General features: G+C 36.0%; 1 protein-coding gene across 2 annotated transcripts in view; it reads left to right on the plus strand.

Annotated features, from left to right (window-relative positions):
• LOC127877622 (excitatory amino acid transporter 2-like) overlaps positions 1 to 16,232 on the plus strand; it is a 66,858-nt gene extending 50,626 nt beyond the window's left edge. For both annotated transcript variants that reach the window (XM_052423689.1, XM_052423688.1), the window contains exons 5-10: positions 225 to 487; positions 5,631 to 5,757; positions 7,181 to 7,414; positions 9,876 to 10,070; positions 11,203 to 11,337; positions 14,013 to 16,232. In XM_052423689.1, coding sequence (XP_052279649.1) covers positions 225 to 487; positions 5,631 to 5,757; positions 7,181 to 7,414; positions 9,876 to 10,070; positions 11,203 to 11,337; positions 14,013 to 14,202 — 1,144 coding nt within the window. In that variant the 3' untranslated portion in view covers positions 14,203 to 16,232. The remainder of the gene's footprint in view (positions 1 to 224; positions 488 to 5,630; positions 5,758 to 7,180; positions 7,415 to 9,875; positions 10,071 to 11,202; positions 11,338 to 14,012) is intronic.
• Positions 16,233 to 16,693: the final 461 nt, after the last annotated feature.

The following is a 16,693-nucleotide window of genomic DNA, read 5'->3' on the forward strand; positions in this document are numbered from 1 at the left end:
AATGTAAATTTATCAAAGAATGGCATCAAACTAAATAGATAGATGGTTTGTTTGAAATTATAGAGGAATACAAATGTCTAAAGTAAAATAGGCATCAAACTAAACAGATAGATGGTTTGTTTGAAATAATAGAGGAATACAAATGTCTAAAGTAAAATAAGAGGTTCAAGAAAATGTGTCTTGATTTTGACGTGCATTAATTGTACAATGTCTTGTTATTTCAGAAATTTCTTTCCTGATAATCTGGCTCAGGCTTGCTTTGCGCATGTGAAAACCACATATACCAACGTGACAGTGCGGAAGAAAAGAATTGAATTTATCACTATCTCTGACACTGTGGAAAATACGACTTTTCTTCCTTCAAACTCCACAACAATTTCACTCATTAATATAACAACGTCTCCTGAGGGTAAGAAGACAATAGTCGAGTATACAGAACAGGTGGTCCGGAAAGGACTGCAATCAGGAAACGGAATTAATGTGTTAGGTTTGTATACTACTACCATGTCTGTAGGAAGTCTATTATTTTTGTGGATGTATTGACTGTTGCTGTAGGCTAATACAGCAAGACAATAATTGCTAAGAAGACAGATTTTTTCTTCAACATATTAGCCTTGTCATGCAAAAATGAGTCTTATGCCATATGCGGCCAATGTACCTATGCATTTTTGAGTTTTCATTTGGGAGTATCAAATTCTATTTTGTCTAAAGCTTTTCTGTCAGTCTTAAGTGATAAATGTTTTGCACGTTACAAACACTGACAGCAAAACAGAATAAATGTAAGTGAGTATGAATTGGATTGTAGGTACACAAAAAAAAGTTATAAATAAAAAAATCATTGGTGCTTCTTTAGTTTTTACATGTTTATGCTTTTAACTGATAACTCACAATAATTTGATATGATAACTTTGGTTATTGAAGCCCAAATTGAAAAGAATGACAAAAAAAATCCAAAGATATGCAACCAGCATAAGAAAGTCCTCACAACTTGTACAAATGCAGACCAAACAACCAGTTAAATAGCATAAATAGCAAACACAATCCATGAATCTGAAATAGAGATTGTCAGGTCGTTATAAGGTTCAGTTGATCAACAGTCTAAAAATTGAACGAATTCAATAACAGACTGACAGACGAGGAACAGTATTAGGAATGTTATGATGATGACACAGATTTATAGGATCCATGATAGGGAGATGAGTTGTAATGTGAGATGCCAAAGTATAAATATAAGGTCATGTGCAGACATGGTGGACTGCAATGAGTTTGCAGTCGATGAAATTGTGATCAACCTTAAACTTAGGTAAGTCTGGGTTAATCTCTCAATTATCAGTAAGGAAAACAGATTTCACACTATTTCAAAATGTTTCAAAGCACATGAGGAATATGCAGAGACTGTCAAAGTCATGTTAGCTGACAATATTAATAAATTGTTTGTGGAAAGTATGCGCAAGGAAAAATGGTCAGAAATTACCAAAGATGAGGTTCATACAGATACAATCAATTGCAGTGGTTTAGTTGCTGTCAAATTAAACCAAATGATTTAGGGTGCGATATCACTGATGACAAAAACAAAAGCCAAAAATATGCAAAATATCGAGATGTAGGTGATGAAGTCAGTGGTAATACTCATCAAAGTGGTAAACAAACTGGCTTGCATGTAAAAAAAAATAACATACTGCAAAACTTGGCCCAATCTTTGATGAAAGCAATGACTCTGTTGCTCTACTTGGTCATGGTAATCGGTGAAAGCAATGACTCTGTTGCTCTACTTGGTCATGGTAATCGGTGAAAGCAATGACTCTGTTGCTCTACTTGGTCATGGTAATCGTTGAAAGCAATGACTCTGTTGCTCTACTTGGTCATGGTAATCAGTGAAAGCAATGACTCTGTTGCTCTAATTGGTCATGGTAATCGGCGAAAGTTCTTGCTTCATGTATCTCATTTATGACCTCTATCAATTCTATAACTGATGGAAATAAAATGAAACACCATTTTTCCAAAAAAAGTTTCATTTATTTTTTTTATTATCAAGGGAAATAAGTACATTTATCATCCATTTTAGTTTTTATCTTGGGGATCATTTCCCTTTTTTACTTTCAGTTCAATGAGAATTGTTAACCTAGTTTGAAACAAAAGATAAACAAATTGTTTATTTCGGTGTATCAAATTTTGTTTGTCTTAGACGCCGGAGAAAACCAATCAATTATTTACTCAGTTTTATTATTAACCTCTGAACTCATAATTGGTCATCATAGACACAAAGTGACTGGTCATTTGTATTGTGGATTTTTTTTTAAAGAATGGATAAAGCTATGAAACAAGATATATATAATAATATTTTACAGCAAAACATGATATTGACAATTTAATTTGGAGATCACAAATTTTGTCTTGGTGCTGTTTGTTAAGGTAGAGCACCCGTAATGATTTCCCGCGATTTCTTCAAAGATCAAAGAGCCTTTTTACCTGTTTACTTATGGATATCTAATTTAAACAAGTACTAATGTGAAGTTGTCGTGGCCAAGTGGTTAAGGCAATTAACTAGAAATCTTAAAGAATCTTCCTGCGCAGGTTCGAATCCTGCCGACAACACATCCTTTTTGCGACGCATTTTATTTCTTTTCTAACGTAATTTGATTAAGTAAAGCATATTATGTTTATTTTAAATATGCAAAAAAAATTTAATGCACATAAATCTTCAATTTTTAAAATTAAAACAACGTTATGGCTAAATTGGGTGATTTACTGCTGAAAATACGAATCATGCATGTTGCATTTTTATTTCAAAAAGTAAATGGTAAATCTGTCTATTTCTTAGTATTTTTGCTGTATATAGATAAGTGTATTTATAAAAACTAAGTTCAAAATATTACTTAAATGATACTATTTTGAATTTTATGACACTTTGTTTTTAACCAACCCAATTTCTACTTGGCTGAAACCACTTACATTTCATGGCGCTCTTCCATAGATAACAAGTTATAAAAAATAAATGTTTGTAAAAGAATACTTATTTCATCGTGTTTAAACTTTAAATACCTTTACTGCATCTGTACACACCAACTGCATGCCCATATTTTGAAACCTGGATGAATTATGGAACTTTCATATACCCCAGGGGTGCAAATAAACTGGACAAAAGCCAAGTGTGGGGATGGTTTTGAAAAAATCTGTAATTTTTTTTAAAGCATGGAAAGCCTACCTAAATATGTTCATGTAGTTCAGTGAAATGATGCTTATTAAGAAAATAATACATTAGATTATATTTGGAAAGGTGCCCATTACGGATGCACTACCTTAAGTGCTCTTATTCACGACAAGTTTGATTATTTTCTTTTTTTTTATAAAGAATTGTTGCTTATTAAATATCATGAATACATATTTTCATGTTTCTATAACAAGCAATTGGTGAAAATTTCATGATATGAAGGTGATCTCCATTTTTAGCTCATCTATTTTTTGAAAAAAAATTATGAGCTATTGTCATCACCTTGGCGTCGGCGTCGGCGTCCGGTTAAGTTTTGCGTTTAGGTCCACTTCTCTCAGAAAGTATCAATGCTATTGCATTCAAACTTGGTACACTTACTTACTATCATTAGGGGACTGGGCAGGCAAATTGAAAATTTTGGTTAAGTTTTGTGTTTAGGTCCATTTTATTCCTTAAGTATCAAAGCTATTGCTTTCATACTTGCAGCACTTACTAACTATCATAAGGGGACTGTGCAGGCAAAGTTATGTAACTCTGACTGGCATTTTGACAGAATTATGTGCCCTTTTTATACTTAGAAAATTGAAAATTTGGTTAAGTTTTGTGTTTTTGTCCACTGTACCCCTAAAGTATCATAGATATTGCTTTCATACTTGGAACACTTGCAAACTATCATAAGGGGACAGTAAAAGGACAAGTTGCATAACTCCGGTTGTCATTTTTACAGAATAATGGCCCTTTTTTGACTTAGTAACTTTAAATATATGGTTAAATTTTGTGTTTCAATCCACTTTACTTCTAAAGTATCAAGGCTATTGCTTTCAAACTTCAAATACTTTCATGCTATCATGAGGTTACTGTACCTGGCAAGTTGAATTTTACCTTGACTTTCAATAACCTTGACTCTCAAGGTCAAATTATTAAATTTTGCTAAAACTGCCATAACTTCTTTATTTATGATTAGATTTGATTGATACTTTGACAAAACAACTCTTACCTGACCTATCCACAATAGACTCCACTCATACCATCCCCACACCCTCCCCCCCCCCGGACTTTTTTTTTGGAAACGGTTAAAAAACACAAATATTTATTTTTATTATATTATTTTTGAAATACAGTCCAACCATCGCACCCAAGAATCCCCTCCCCCCCACCCCCCCAACCCCCCACCCCCGAATTTTTTATGCCCCCCTTCGAAGAAGAGGGGGTATATTGCTTTGCTCATGTCGGTCGTTCGTTCGGTCTGTCGGTCGGTCCGTCCACCAGGTGGTTGTCAGACGATAACTCAAGAACGCTTGGGCCTAGGATCATGAAACTTCATAGGTACATTGATCATGACTCGCAGATGACTCCTATTGATTTTGAGGTCACTAGGTCAAAGGTCAAGGTCACGGTGACCAGAAATAGTAAAATGGTTTTTGAATGATAACTCAAGAACGCATTAGGATCATGAAACTTCATGGGTAGATTGATCATGACTTACAGATGACCCCTATCGATTTTGAGGTCACTAGGTCAAAGGTCAAGGTCACGGTGACCCGAAATAGTAAAATGGTTTCCGGATGATAACTCAAGAACGCTTATGCCTAGGATCATGAAACTCGATAGGTAGATTGATCATGACTCGCAGATGACCCCTATTGATTTTGAGGTCACTAGGTCAAAGCTCAAGGTCACGGTGACCCGAAATAGTAAAATGGTTTTCGGATGATAACTCAAGAACGCATACGCCTAGGATCATGAAACTTCATAGGTAGATTGATCATGACTTGCAGATGACCCCTATTGATTTTGAGGTCACAAGGTCAAAGGTCAAGGTCACAGTGACCCGAAATAGTAAAATGATTTTCGGATGAGAACTCAAGAACGCTTTTGCGTAGGATCATGACACTTCATAGGTACATTGATAATGACCCGCAGATGACCCCTTTTGATTTTCAGGTCACTAGGTCAAAGGTAAAGGTCACAGTGACAAAAATCGTATTAACACAATGGCTGCCACTTTAACGGACAGCCCATATGGGGGGCATGCATGTTTTACAAACAGCCCTTGTTTTTTTTTTGCATTTTTTTTGCATTTTTTTTTCGCATTTTTTGTAAGATAATGTAATAAATGACCACACCCCCACACTATACACCCCTCTTTACTCCACCCCTCCCTCCTTTGTGATTGAAATTGAGAGTCCCTTCACCTTTAAAAAGAAAAAAGATGAGCGGTCTGCACCCGCAAGGCGGTGCTCTTGTTTAATATTTGTCTGAGCCATTAAAGCTGTTTTGTGTGTTTGATCATAATTTGTACATTCTATGATGTTATCTTTTTTGGAAATTTAACTTATGCTATTTTTTGGAATAAGTTACTTATAAGATTTTTATCTGACTGCTGCTAGTTTAAATGAGTGGATATTTTCTCTTGCAGGTCTCATATGTTTCTGTGTTGGTTTCTCGATCTACCTCAGCAAGATGGGGCCGCGCGGTCAGGTCATGATCCAGTTCTTCGACATCCTCAATGAAATTGTCATGAAGCTTATCATGCTAGTCATGTGGTATGTATTGGATTGCTGTAACATAAGTATGTGCCTCTTATGCCATATTCTGCACAATTTGGTTAGGACCTACACTTTCAGCTAATGAGACAACAAAACTTGGCCTATTTTTATGTAGCACAGCCTAGCGCCTGACCAGACTACGTGATATCAGGATGGTCTGGAGCTACGTTGGCCCCAATTGGTAAAAGACCTTTTTTATGCCCCCGGATCGAATGATTGGGGGTATATTGTTTTTGGCCTGTCTGTCTGTCTGTCTGTCTGTCCCAAAACTTTAACCTTGGTCATAACTTTTTCAATATTGAAGCAATTTGATATTTGGCATGCATGTGTATCTCATGGAGCTGCACATTTTGAGTGGTGAAAGGTCAAGATCATCCTTCAATGTCAAAGGTCAAATATATGGCTTCAAAGCGGTGCAGTTGGGGGCATTGTGTTTCACAAACACAGCTCTTGTTTGGAGCTACGTTGGCCCCAATTGGTAAAAGACCTTTTTTATGCCCCCGGATCGAATGATTGGGGGTATATTGTTTTTGGCCTGTCAGTCTGTCTGTCTGTCTGTCCCAAAACTTTAACCTTGGTCATAACTTTTTCAATATTGAAGCAATTTGATATTTGGCATGCGTGTGTATCTCATGGAGCTGCACATTTTGAGTGGTGAAAGGTCAAGATCATCCTTCAATGTCAAAGGTCAAATATATGGCTTCAAAGCGGTGCAGTTGGGGGCATTGTGTTTCACAAACACAGCTCTTGTTTGGTATTACGCTTAATGTTTATTTAGTGATGTCTGAATTAATGTTTATTTACTTATGTCTGAAGTAAATAAATGATTGTTACAAAATAATAAAAAAAATTGAAAACAAATTTATCATCATATTATGGGATGATCTTGAATGGACAGAAGTTTGTCTCTTTAAAAAGTAACTAAAATAGATTGTTTTCAACAAAAATGGAAACCCAATATTTGTACATGCCTCATTTATGGACCTTGATGTTAAACAGGTATAGCCCTTGTGTAAGTTTATGGTGATTTAATGTTGTCACAGTTATGTTATATTTTGATTGCTGAAATAAAAATATTGATATACATAAAACAGTAGATAATGAATATTAAAGAATGAAGCCTTTTGCAATTTTTACAATAAATGAGTTGCGTTATGGGAAAACTGGGCTTAATGCAAGTGCATATAAAGTCATCCTGAATTAGCCTGTGCAGTTGGCTTATCAGGGACATCATTTCATGCCTGAACTGGATTTTCGCTAAGAAGAGACTTCCTTTTAAAGAAAAATATCATAAAAGCTGAACGTGTCGTCCCTGATTAGCATGTGCGGACTGCACAGGCTTATCTAGGATAACACTTAATGCACATTCATTAAGCCCCATTATACCAGAGATAGGCTCATAAACACCCCTTGCCTGCAGGTACTCCCCGTTTGGTATCATGTTCCTGATCGCTGGTAAGATCATTGAGGTGGATGACATACGCGAGGTCGCAGCCCAGCTTGGTCTCTACATCGTCACGGTGATAGTCGGCCTGGTGATTCACGCTGGAATCGTGCTGCCCCTCATATACCTTGTCATTGTCAGGAAGAACCCCTTCAAACTGTTCCGTGCAGTGTTCCAAGCATGGATTACAGCCCTTGCTACAGCTTCCAGGTTTGAGTCAAAGAAAACTTACATTTTCTTAATTTGTACGCCCATGATGTTGAAATAAAATTCTGAAAACATTTGTAATTAAAATCTGGCTGATAAAATTAAACAAAAAAATCATAGAAAAAAAACCTAGAAACCCCCCACAGAAATTGATAAAATAATAGAATTCAAGCTAAGTGGTCCCTGTGTTAACAATATATACATTGTCGCAGAAATTATATCTGATAAATATGTCAGCAATCCAATACAAAAAATAAAATACTTGAAATGGAAGCAAAAAAATATATATCTAGGTTATATCCTGTAGTTTGTAGCTCTCTTTAGCACAGCTCTCATGGTGTGCTATTTGGTTACCGTGATGTCGGTTGTACTTCTGGTTGTTCGTGCATCAGTGCATTATTATGTCAGTGAATGTTTTATTCAAACAATATCTCTTCCTGAACCACTGGGAAGAATTGATTAAACTTTACAGGAATGTTCCTTGGGTGGCTCTCTAAGAAAATTGTTAAAACAGTTGTGGTTAACTGATCAACTAGGTAATTGGGCCCAACAAGGGGATTTAAAAATCGAAAACTTTTAAAATCTGCTCCTCTGAAAACCTGATTTAGTATTTGGTTTGTAACCTTGAATTGTGTTCCTCAAAGTTTGCTTAAGTCATCTTTCTGAGGTCCAATTGGACCCGCTCTCGGGCTAACTTGTTTTCTTTATATGTACAGTCCACTCTCGTTATCTCGACATCGGATATCTCGATATTCTCGATATGTCGAAGTAAGTTCAATGTCCCAACTTTTTTCCTTCTTTATCTATATAAATAAACATCGCATATCTCGATTTTCGTTATGTCGAATAATTCGATATCTCGATATAACATTTTGTCCAGAGTCCCGATTTTACATGTATTTACTGTGGTTTATCTCGAAGTGCGAATAACTGTTCCAGTGTCGGCAAAAGGTGAGAACAAATTTCTTTGATTCTTCACCGCCCCGCTTCGCCCGGCTGCTCACGATACTGTGCGGTAGGAAATTGATCCGTTAATTGCATCAATGATCACACGTGTGTAATGTCGTTAGCCCTTAACACTTGAGTAAGGCCTGTCACTTTAACTGTCACTTTAACATCAGTTCACTGCAATTAATACACAGCCTGTATGTAGATCTGGGGATGTTGAGTAATAAAGATAATAAAGACAAGACTCAAAATGGCTTTTCATTTTTATTTGATCCTGTACTAATAATCGATTGAACTTAGCATTTCAGACAACAAAGTGTGCATATACAGTTCAGTATTCCGGAACGTGATTTACGCATGTTCAGATGGAAAACCCTCGTCTTGTTTGGACGTCAATTGCATCATAACTTTAAAATATTAACATTACCTGATGTTTACTCGACAGTTTAAAAAAATTATAACCGCATGTGTTCATGCAATTATGTAAAACTTAAAACGTCATTTTAAGCATTTGAATAGCAAAATTAATCGTACCTCGTAAAAACACGTATATATCAGGTAGAGAGTATTATGCCACACGGTGACGGCTTTAATTAGACCACTTAGCAGGTATTTCGGTGTTAAAAACAAGGTAAATTTTCGTCTCATGTTTTCTTTGAAAACGCCTAATCGGATATCTCGAACTCTCGTTATCTCGATATTTTTTCTTGTTCCCGCCGACTTCGAGATAACGAGAGTGGACTGTATATTGTAAAAACAAAAAGATCAAAGGTTTGGTATTTGTTATTTTACATTATATATAGGTCCTTTATCAAGTTTGTTCGAATCGTGCCCCTGCAGTCAAAACTTGCCTCACCCAAGGGGTCATTAGTTTTACATAGACTTATAATGGGGAAACCATTAACAATCTTATCTGAAACTGAAAAGTCATAATTGGTATGTAGCATAATCTAGAGGTATTATAGAAAGTTTGTTCAAATCATGCCCTTAGGATCATATTTGGCACTCTAGTTTACTTAAATTTATTGGTAAAACGTGTTTAAATCTTATTGGATACTGCACAGCTTTCCTATTTGGTATGTAGCATCACCCTTAGGTCCTCTACAAATAATGTTGAGGGGCAAAATATTTTAAAGATCTGTTACTCTTATATCAAAAGCCAATAGCTTTCCTATTTGTTATGGAGCATCATCTGAATTTGATCTACAAAGTTTGCTCCAAATATGTCCCTGGGGTCAAAAGTGGCCTTACCCTGGGTTCAAAGTTTTATATTGATTTGCTTGGTGAAAACCTTTAAAAATCTTCTTGTTCTGTCTCTTAGTTCTGCCACTCTACCCGTGACATACAAGTGTAAGTCATGTCACATCACATTGTCCTCTCTCTCAGTTCTGCCACTCTACCTGTGACATTCAAGTTTAAGTCATGTCACATCACATTGTTCTCTCTCTCAGTTCTGCCACTCTACCTGTGACATTCAAGTGTAAGTCATGTCACATCACATTGTTTTCTCTCTCAGTTCCGCCACTCTACCTGTGACATTCAAGTGTCTGGAGGACAACATGAAGATTGACAAGCGCGTCACTCGCTTTGTGCTGCCAGTTGGAGCCACTATCAATATGGATGGTACAGCTCTGTATGAGGCGGTCGCACCAGTGTTCATAGCTCAGATGAATGGCAGAGAGCTGTCTTTTGGAGAACTGCTCACAGTCAGGTACAGACATTTTGCAATATTTGTGCCTCTTGTGTGTCATGTGGAACAGGTGTTTGTCAAAACAAGTTAGCTTGTGTTAAACTATGTATAGTTCTAGCAATGTTCAGTGTATGTGATAGTCTTACGTAGTGCATTAATTAGTCTGAATGAATTTGCCTGAAGGACACGCATGCCTAGCCTTAAGACCAAGGTCATGCAGATTAAATGTCATATTAGGGCGCAATACAGCAATTCCATACTGCAAATCTGTCATCCATCATGCAATTAAAAATCAATTACACATCTCCATAGCTCAAATGGAAAAAAAGCCATATTGCATGTAAAAAACATCTCAAATGAAAAGGTCAAACTTACCAAGTCAGTTGTCTGATGTGGGCACAGTAAAGCTTGCCTGAATTGATACTTTAACTCATTGAAAATAATTTGTCACAAATGTTTGCCATGTGGAGATTGCATAAAATGAAAGACCAGTAAGCCTGGTCCAAAGGTCAATGTAACACTTAGAGGTCAAAAGTTAATATTTTGCCATAACTGAAGTAGTATGAACTTCATTTTTATCATTCATCAAGCCATGTTAAACAAGTGTAAAGCATGTGGGGATGATATGCAAGCTCTCTAGCTCAAAGGTCAATGTCACACATAAAGGACACATTATATAGCAGGTCCAGATTATAGCTTCATTGTTTATTATGTCCTTTCTACTCTGAGTATTGTTTGTTGGACCCATTATGTCTCCCAGGCTCTCAGGTAAATTATGTGGAGAAGGCATGTCGCAGGTGTGTGTCATAATGCAATTTGTTTTAAGTTCAATGTCTAGAGAACTCTTGAACCTTTAGTTAGCTATATAGGTTATATGAAATTTGTTTTCTTTATGGACCATTAGTTTTTTTTCATAAAATGAAGGACCCTTTTGTTTTCATTATTTCAGTTTGCAGGTTATTATGCTTACTGAACTATTCTGATTCTTTAAATGTTCAAGTACAAATTTCTCGCCATGATCATTTATAATGAAGACATCTAAAATAACTATTTCATTATTGAGTTACACAATTGTTTACATTCTGTTCCATCATTCAGTAGTAAGAAGTCTATGTATGTTCTTGTTTAAAAAATCTTTATCACTTAACAACAGTGTAACCGCAACATGTGCGTCCATTGGAGCAGCAGCCATCCCTAGCGCTGGACTGGTTACCATGCTGATGGTGCTGACGTCTGTCAACTTGCCGGTGGAGGACGTCTCTATCATTCTTGCTGTAGACTGGTTCCTGTAAGTTCAGACCCTTTAAACTCTCTTTTGCTCAGTAGCAAAGTGAAAATGGCTATCTGCAAATAGCATGACACCAGAACAGCCTGCGAGTTATTCATAGTTTTTAGCTCACCTGATTGCTCAGGTTTTTGTCCGTCGTACGTCCGTCCGTCTGTCTGTTAACATTTGTTCGTAAACACTCTAGAGGCCACATTTATTGTCTGATCTTCATGAAACTTGGTCAGAAGCTTTGTCCCAATGAAATCTCGGTCGAGTTCGAAACTGGGTCGTGCCTGGTCAAAAACTAGGTCACTAGGTCAAAAAAAAGAAAAACTTGTAAACTCTGTAGAAATTACATTTCATGCACAATCTTCATGTAACTTTGTCAAAATGTTTGTCTTAATGATATGTTGGTTGAGTTCAAAAGTGGTTCCCGTCCGTTGAAAAACACGGCCTCCAGTGGGCGGGGCAGTTTTCCTTTTTTGGCTATAGAGAAACCTTGTAAACACTATGGAAGTCACAATTTTTGCCCAATCATCATGAAAGTTGGTCAAAACATTGGTTTTATTGATATGTCGGACGAGTTCGAAAATGGTCCAGATCGGTGAAAAAACATGGCTGCCAGTGGGCGGGGCATTTTTCTCTATATGTATACAGTGAAAACATGTGAACATTCTAGAAGTCACATTTTTTGCCCAATTTTCATGAAATTTGGTCAGAACATTTGTTTCCTTGATACGAGAGTTGAGTTGGAAAATGGTTCCGGTCAGTTGAATAACATTGCTGCCGCGGGGGGCAGTTTTCTTATATTTATATAGTAAAAAAATGCTTGTGAACACTCTAGAAGTCACATTTTTTGCCTAATCATCATGAAACTTGGTGAAAAGATTGGTTTTATATATATCTCAGATGAGTTTGCAAATGGTCCTGATGGGTCAATAAACATGGCTGCCAGGGGGGTGGGGCAGTGTTCCTTATGTGACTATATAGAGAGAAACCTTGTGATTGAACATTATGGAAGTCACATATCTTGCCTAATCATCGTGAAACTTAGTCAATACATTGGTTTTATTTATTTCTTGGACAAGTTGGAAAATGGCTCAGATCGGTGAAACACACTTTTTAACTTACCTGATTGCTCAGGTGAGGGTTTTGGATTGGTCTTTGTCGGCTGTCCGTCTGTCCACATTTGGTTTGTAAACACTCTAAGCATTCACGTTTCTCAAGCATTCTTTATCAAAGTTGCTGAAAGATCTCAGTCAAGTTTGATGAAAGGTCACCATTTCAAATCTTACAAAAACAAAAACACTCCCTACGCCAGAGTTTTGGTTCAATAATGATGAAACTTGACCAGGATGTTTGTCTGGTCAATATCTAGGTCAAGTTTGAATGAACCGACTCCTCTCAGGTGAGCGAACTAGGGCCATCTTGGCCCTCTTGTTTCAGGTTTCATGCTGATTGCTGATCATCAGTATCTTAGGATTGGATAAAAATCCTTTAAAGCTAAGTTCTTAAATTTAACTTGATTTTCTAATGGACTTAACAGGTGTCAAAATGCCTATCTGAATGGTTAAGGGTTAATCCCCCACTATGCAGCACAATGAGGTCCATTATAGCTTTAGAAGGCCCTTTGTCCATCTATCGGTCAGTCTTTCCCTGAACACTTTTGTGTCTTGTCCAGGTCTCTTATACCCTTTGTTAGATAATCATGAAATTTGAATAACATGAAATGGTCATTAAGGTGGTGTCCATTATTTTAAGCTCAAGGCCACAGTCATTCTTCAAGGTCAAACGTTTTAATCTATTGTCTAGTCCATATCTCTTATATTTTTTGAAAGATTTTCATGAAACTTGGTTTCAATGAATAATATGGATAATATGTGCTCAAAGCATAAGTCAGTCACACAGGCTAAATGTCACTCTTAAAAGTCAAGTGTTTGAGCGTCTATTTTGGTGTCTGCTCCATATTGTATATGGTTTGAAGGATTTAATGGAACTATGATAATCTATTAGGATCCTAAGACACTACGCAGAACCTTTCAGTCAGTAATGCCAGCTCAAGGTTGATTTGGAAGGTCAATCGTTCAAGCCTTTCTCATATTTACACTGTGTGCAGAATGTATATGACAGTCATGCCACTTCAAGGTCAGGATCACCACTTTTAGGTCAAACAGATCATAGCAGGGAATATGGCTGTAAGATAACTTTGAAAACAAATTTTATGCATTTTTATAATGTATTCATCTTGTTAAAAAATCAACATTGGAAGACTTGGCTTGCACAATTGATTTCACTTGAAGACATGTAGTTGCAATTTTTAATTGAATCTTGAATCGGTCTATTGATGAGCAAATATTTGTTATTTTGTGCATAATCCTGTTCTGTGAAATTAGTTATAGTGAGACTTAACAGATGTAATTCAAGATGTTTTTCTATCACAGTAATTATGTAGAAGCCTTTTGCAAAATAAAGAACTGACATAACAGATGTAATTCAAGATGTTTTCTATCACAGTAATTATGTAGAAGCCTTTTGCAAAATAAAGAACTGACATAACAGATGTAATTCAAGATGTTTTTCTATCACAGTAATTATGTAGAAGCCTTTTGCAAAATGAAGACTGTACTTAGGTATTTTCCTGCTGAATGTTATTCTGATTTCAAAGCTTAAGTTCAGCTGTTTGATTTTTGTTGCAGTGATCGCCTGAGAACCAGTTGCAACGTTTTGGGCGACAGTTATGGCGCAGGGGTCATCGCACATTTGTGTCGTGACGAACTTACACAATTTGACAGGCAACATATGGAGCTGGAGACCAGAGATAGCAAGATTAATGGCGGGGAAACCGTCGGCGACGGGGATGAGGGAAGCGATGATCGTAATGTGTAGTTTTGCCCTCTAACCGGATCCTGGCTCGGTGATGTTGGGCATACTGTGGGCGCCCGTCTGGTTGTGAATATTTGTTTTACCTAGTATGGTGTTTCAAGGAGATTTTTAACCTCAATATTCTTGATATGATTGTATTTTCTTTATGGGCAAACATACTGGGCATGTGCATATTTTTTTAACAAATGGTTGTATTGCAGTTTTTCTGAATTTTATAGAAGTAATTGTTTACTGAAGATGTTAAGCTTTGTTTCTTATGTAACTTCATTCTGTATACGTTTAAAGTATGACAGAGTTAACAATATGACAACAACAGCTTTGGATTTACACACAATACAGAATGTCCATTGAGGTTTTGATAATTAACTGAGTATTAATCTTTGAATCTCTGGGGGATTGACCATTTTTCTTGTGTAAGCATATGTCTTATTTTGTGAAATCTTCTTTTTGTTAATGTTAGATTTAATTATACTTTTAGATGTATCTCAGTATGTGGATTTTTTAAATGCATTTTTATTATTATTTTTTACTGATGACCAGTAAAAAGTTTTCTGGCTACTTTATACAGGGTAATTATACTATTTGGATTTAGAAATTAATGTATTTTTATAATATTTTATTTTATTGTTTACATATAATATTTTAACTCAAATGATGGAGTAATTCTACTGAAAAAAAAGATATGAAGTATGTATCTCACAGCATGAAATCAGTTTAAATGGCTGGAATAGCAGAATATTTGTTTATGTGTTATGTTTTGTAAATATCTGCAAAGTTCTTAATGACACTCTAAAAAACCTTGTCTATAATAAGACGCGCACAAAATAGATGTACATCATACATGTACAAAGTATTCATGCATGTTAAAAGAACATTTAAATAAAATCTTTGTTTTTATTAATATTGTTTAGGTGTATTTTATCTTGACTAGGTATATAAGTTGAGCATTACAAGACTGTGATGTTCAAGGGTGTCATATCACTCTTGTTGATTGTGTGACATCGTGGAAATAACATCACAAAATCAACTGGTGCGATGCAACCAACACCCAAAAACACACACATAACAGTTGAGAATATTCCCTATAAGTTGAATTGATACGTAGCTTTTCATGGTTTCCGTATCCATGTATCCATTTGACTATAGCAACTACCTATTTTAACAATCAAAGCGCATTTTGTTGTTGAATACTTTATAAATATTTAATGTTAAAATTTGTGGTCTTACAAAGTGCAGGGAAATATAATTCTAATTTAAAAAAAATATTGGTAATAGTAAACAAATTTTACAGCTGGACAGAATGAAATTGTATCTTGGTATATATTTTTCTCTAAATAAAGTATAAAAAACTTGTTGGTTACAATTTAGATAAAAGGATGTATTGTGTAAGCGTAAAGTGTGGTCTCAGAGGCAAACCAGTCTGGACACTTGCCACTTTTATGGTATTTTTCATTTAAAAAAAGTCTCCACCTAGCAAAAAATCCATTCTAGATGTAAAGTGTCGTCCATGATTTACCTGTGTGAACTTAACAGTCCAATCTGAAACGATACGTTATGCACAGGCATTAAGGCCTGTTTTCCCAGAGTGCAGCTAATTTATATTTTATGCACATATTTGTTCCCACAGTTGAGGTATTGACCACAAGCTCTCAGGATTGGTTTGTTATTGTTCAACAGAGAGTTGTAGCCACCCAGGTTCATGTCTACAAATTTGAATATTTGCAGTTGCATTATGAATTAGATAATCGTGTGAAGTTGTTCTACACATTTAATTTCTGCATTTATAGCTTGGCTATTCACCATATTATCCTAGCGACATTACTCACCCATTTGTCTGCTTTAGCATCTTCGTAATGCTCTGGTTGAGTTAAACTTGCATCATCTTCATATCAGTGTTTTTACGGCATGTATTAAATTCAAACTTTACACATGTGTTCAAGGTTATTGTTTGAAGTCACTGACTAAGTGTCATATCGGACCTGCAATTAAGCAGAATAATGCCTCTTGTTGTACCAAGAAAATTATTGTTAACCTTTTTGTGCAACCTCTCACATATTTATGCCCCCCTTCGAAGAAGAGGGGGTATATTGCTTTGCTTATGTCGGTCGGTCTGTCCACCAGGTGGTTTCCGGATGATAACTCAAGAACGCTTGGGCCTAGGATCATGAAACTTCATAGGTACATTGATCATGACTCGCAGATGACCCCTATTGATTTTGAGGTCACTAGGTCAAAGGTCAAGGTCATGGTGACCCGAAATAGTAAAATGGTTTTTGGATGATAACTCAAGAACGCATACGCGGCCAACAGGGCGAACTCTGAACAATATAACTGAAGCAACTGGTCTGTTATCCTAAATCTATAATTATCAGTCCAATGAAACATCATCCTTTGAGTAAAATAAAGTGGATCAGTAAAAATATTATCAGAATATGAGATTTTTTGTATATTTGTATAATAAATATTGTGTTAATGTTTAATTTTGTTGATTGAT

The sequence above is a fragment of the Dreissena polymorpha genome, chromosome 4 (assembly GCF_020536995.1).
Source record: "Dreissena polymorpha isolate Duluth1 chromosome 4, UMN_Dpol_1.0, whole genome shotgun sequence".
Classification (NCBI taxonomy): Eukaryota; Metazoa; Mollusca; class Bivalvia; order Myida; family Dreissenidae; genus Dreissena; species Dreissena polymorpha.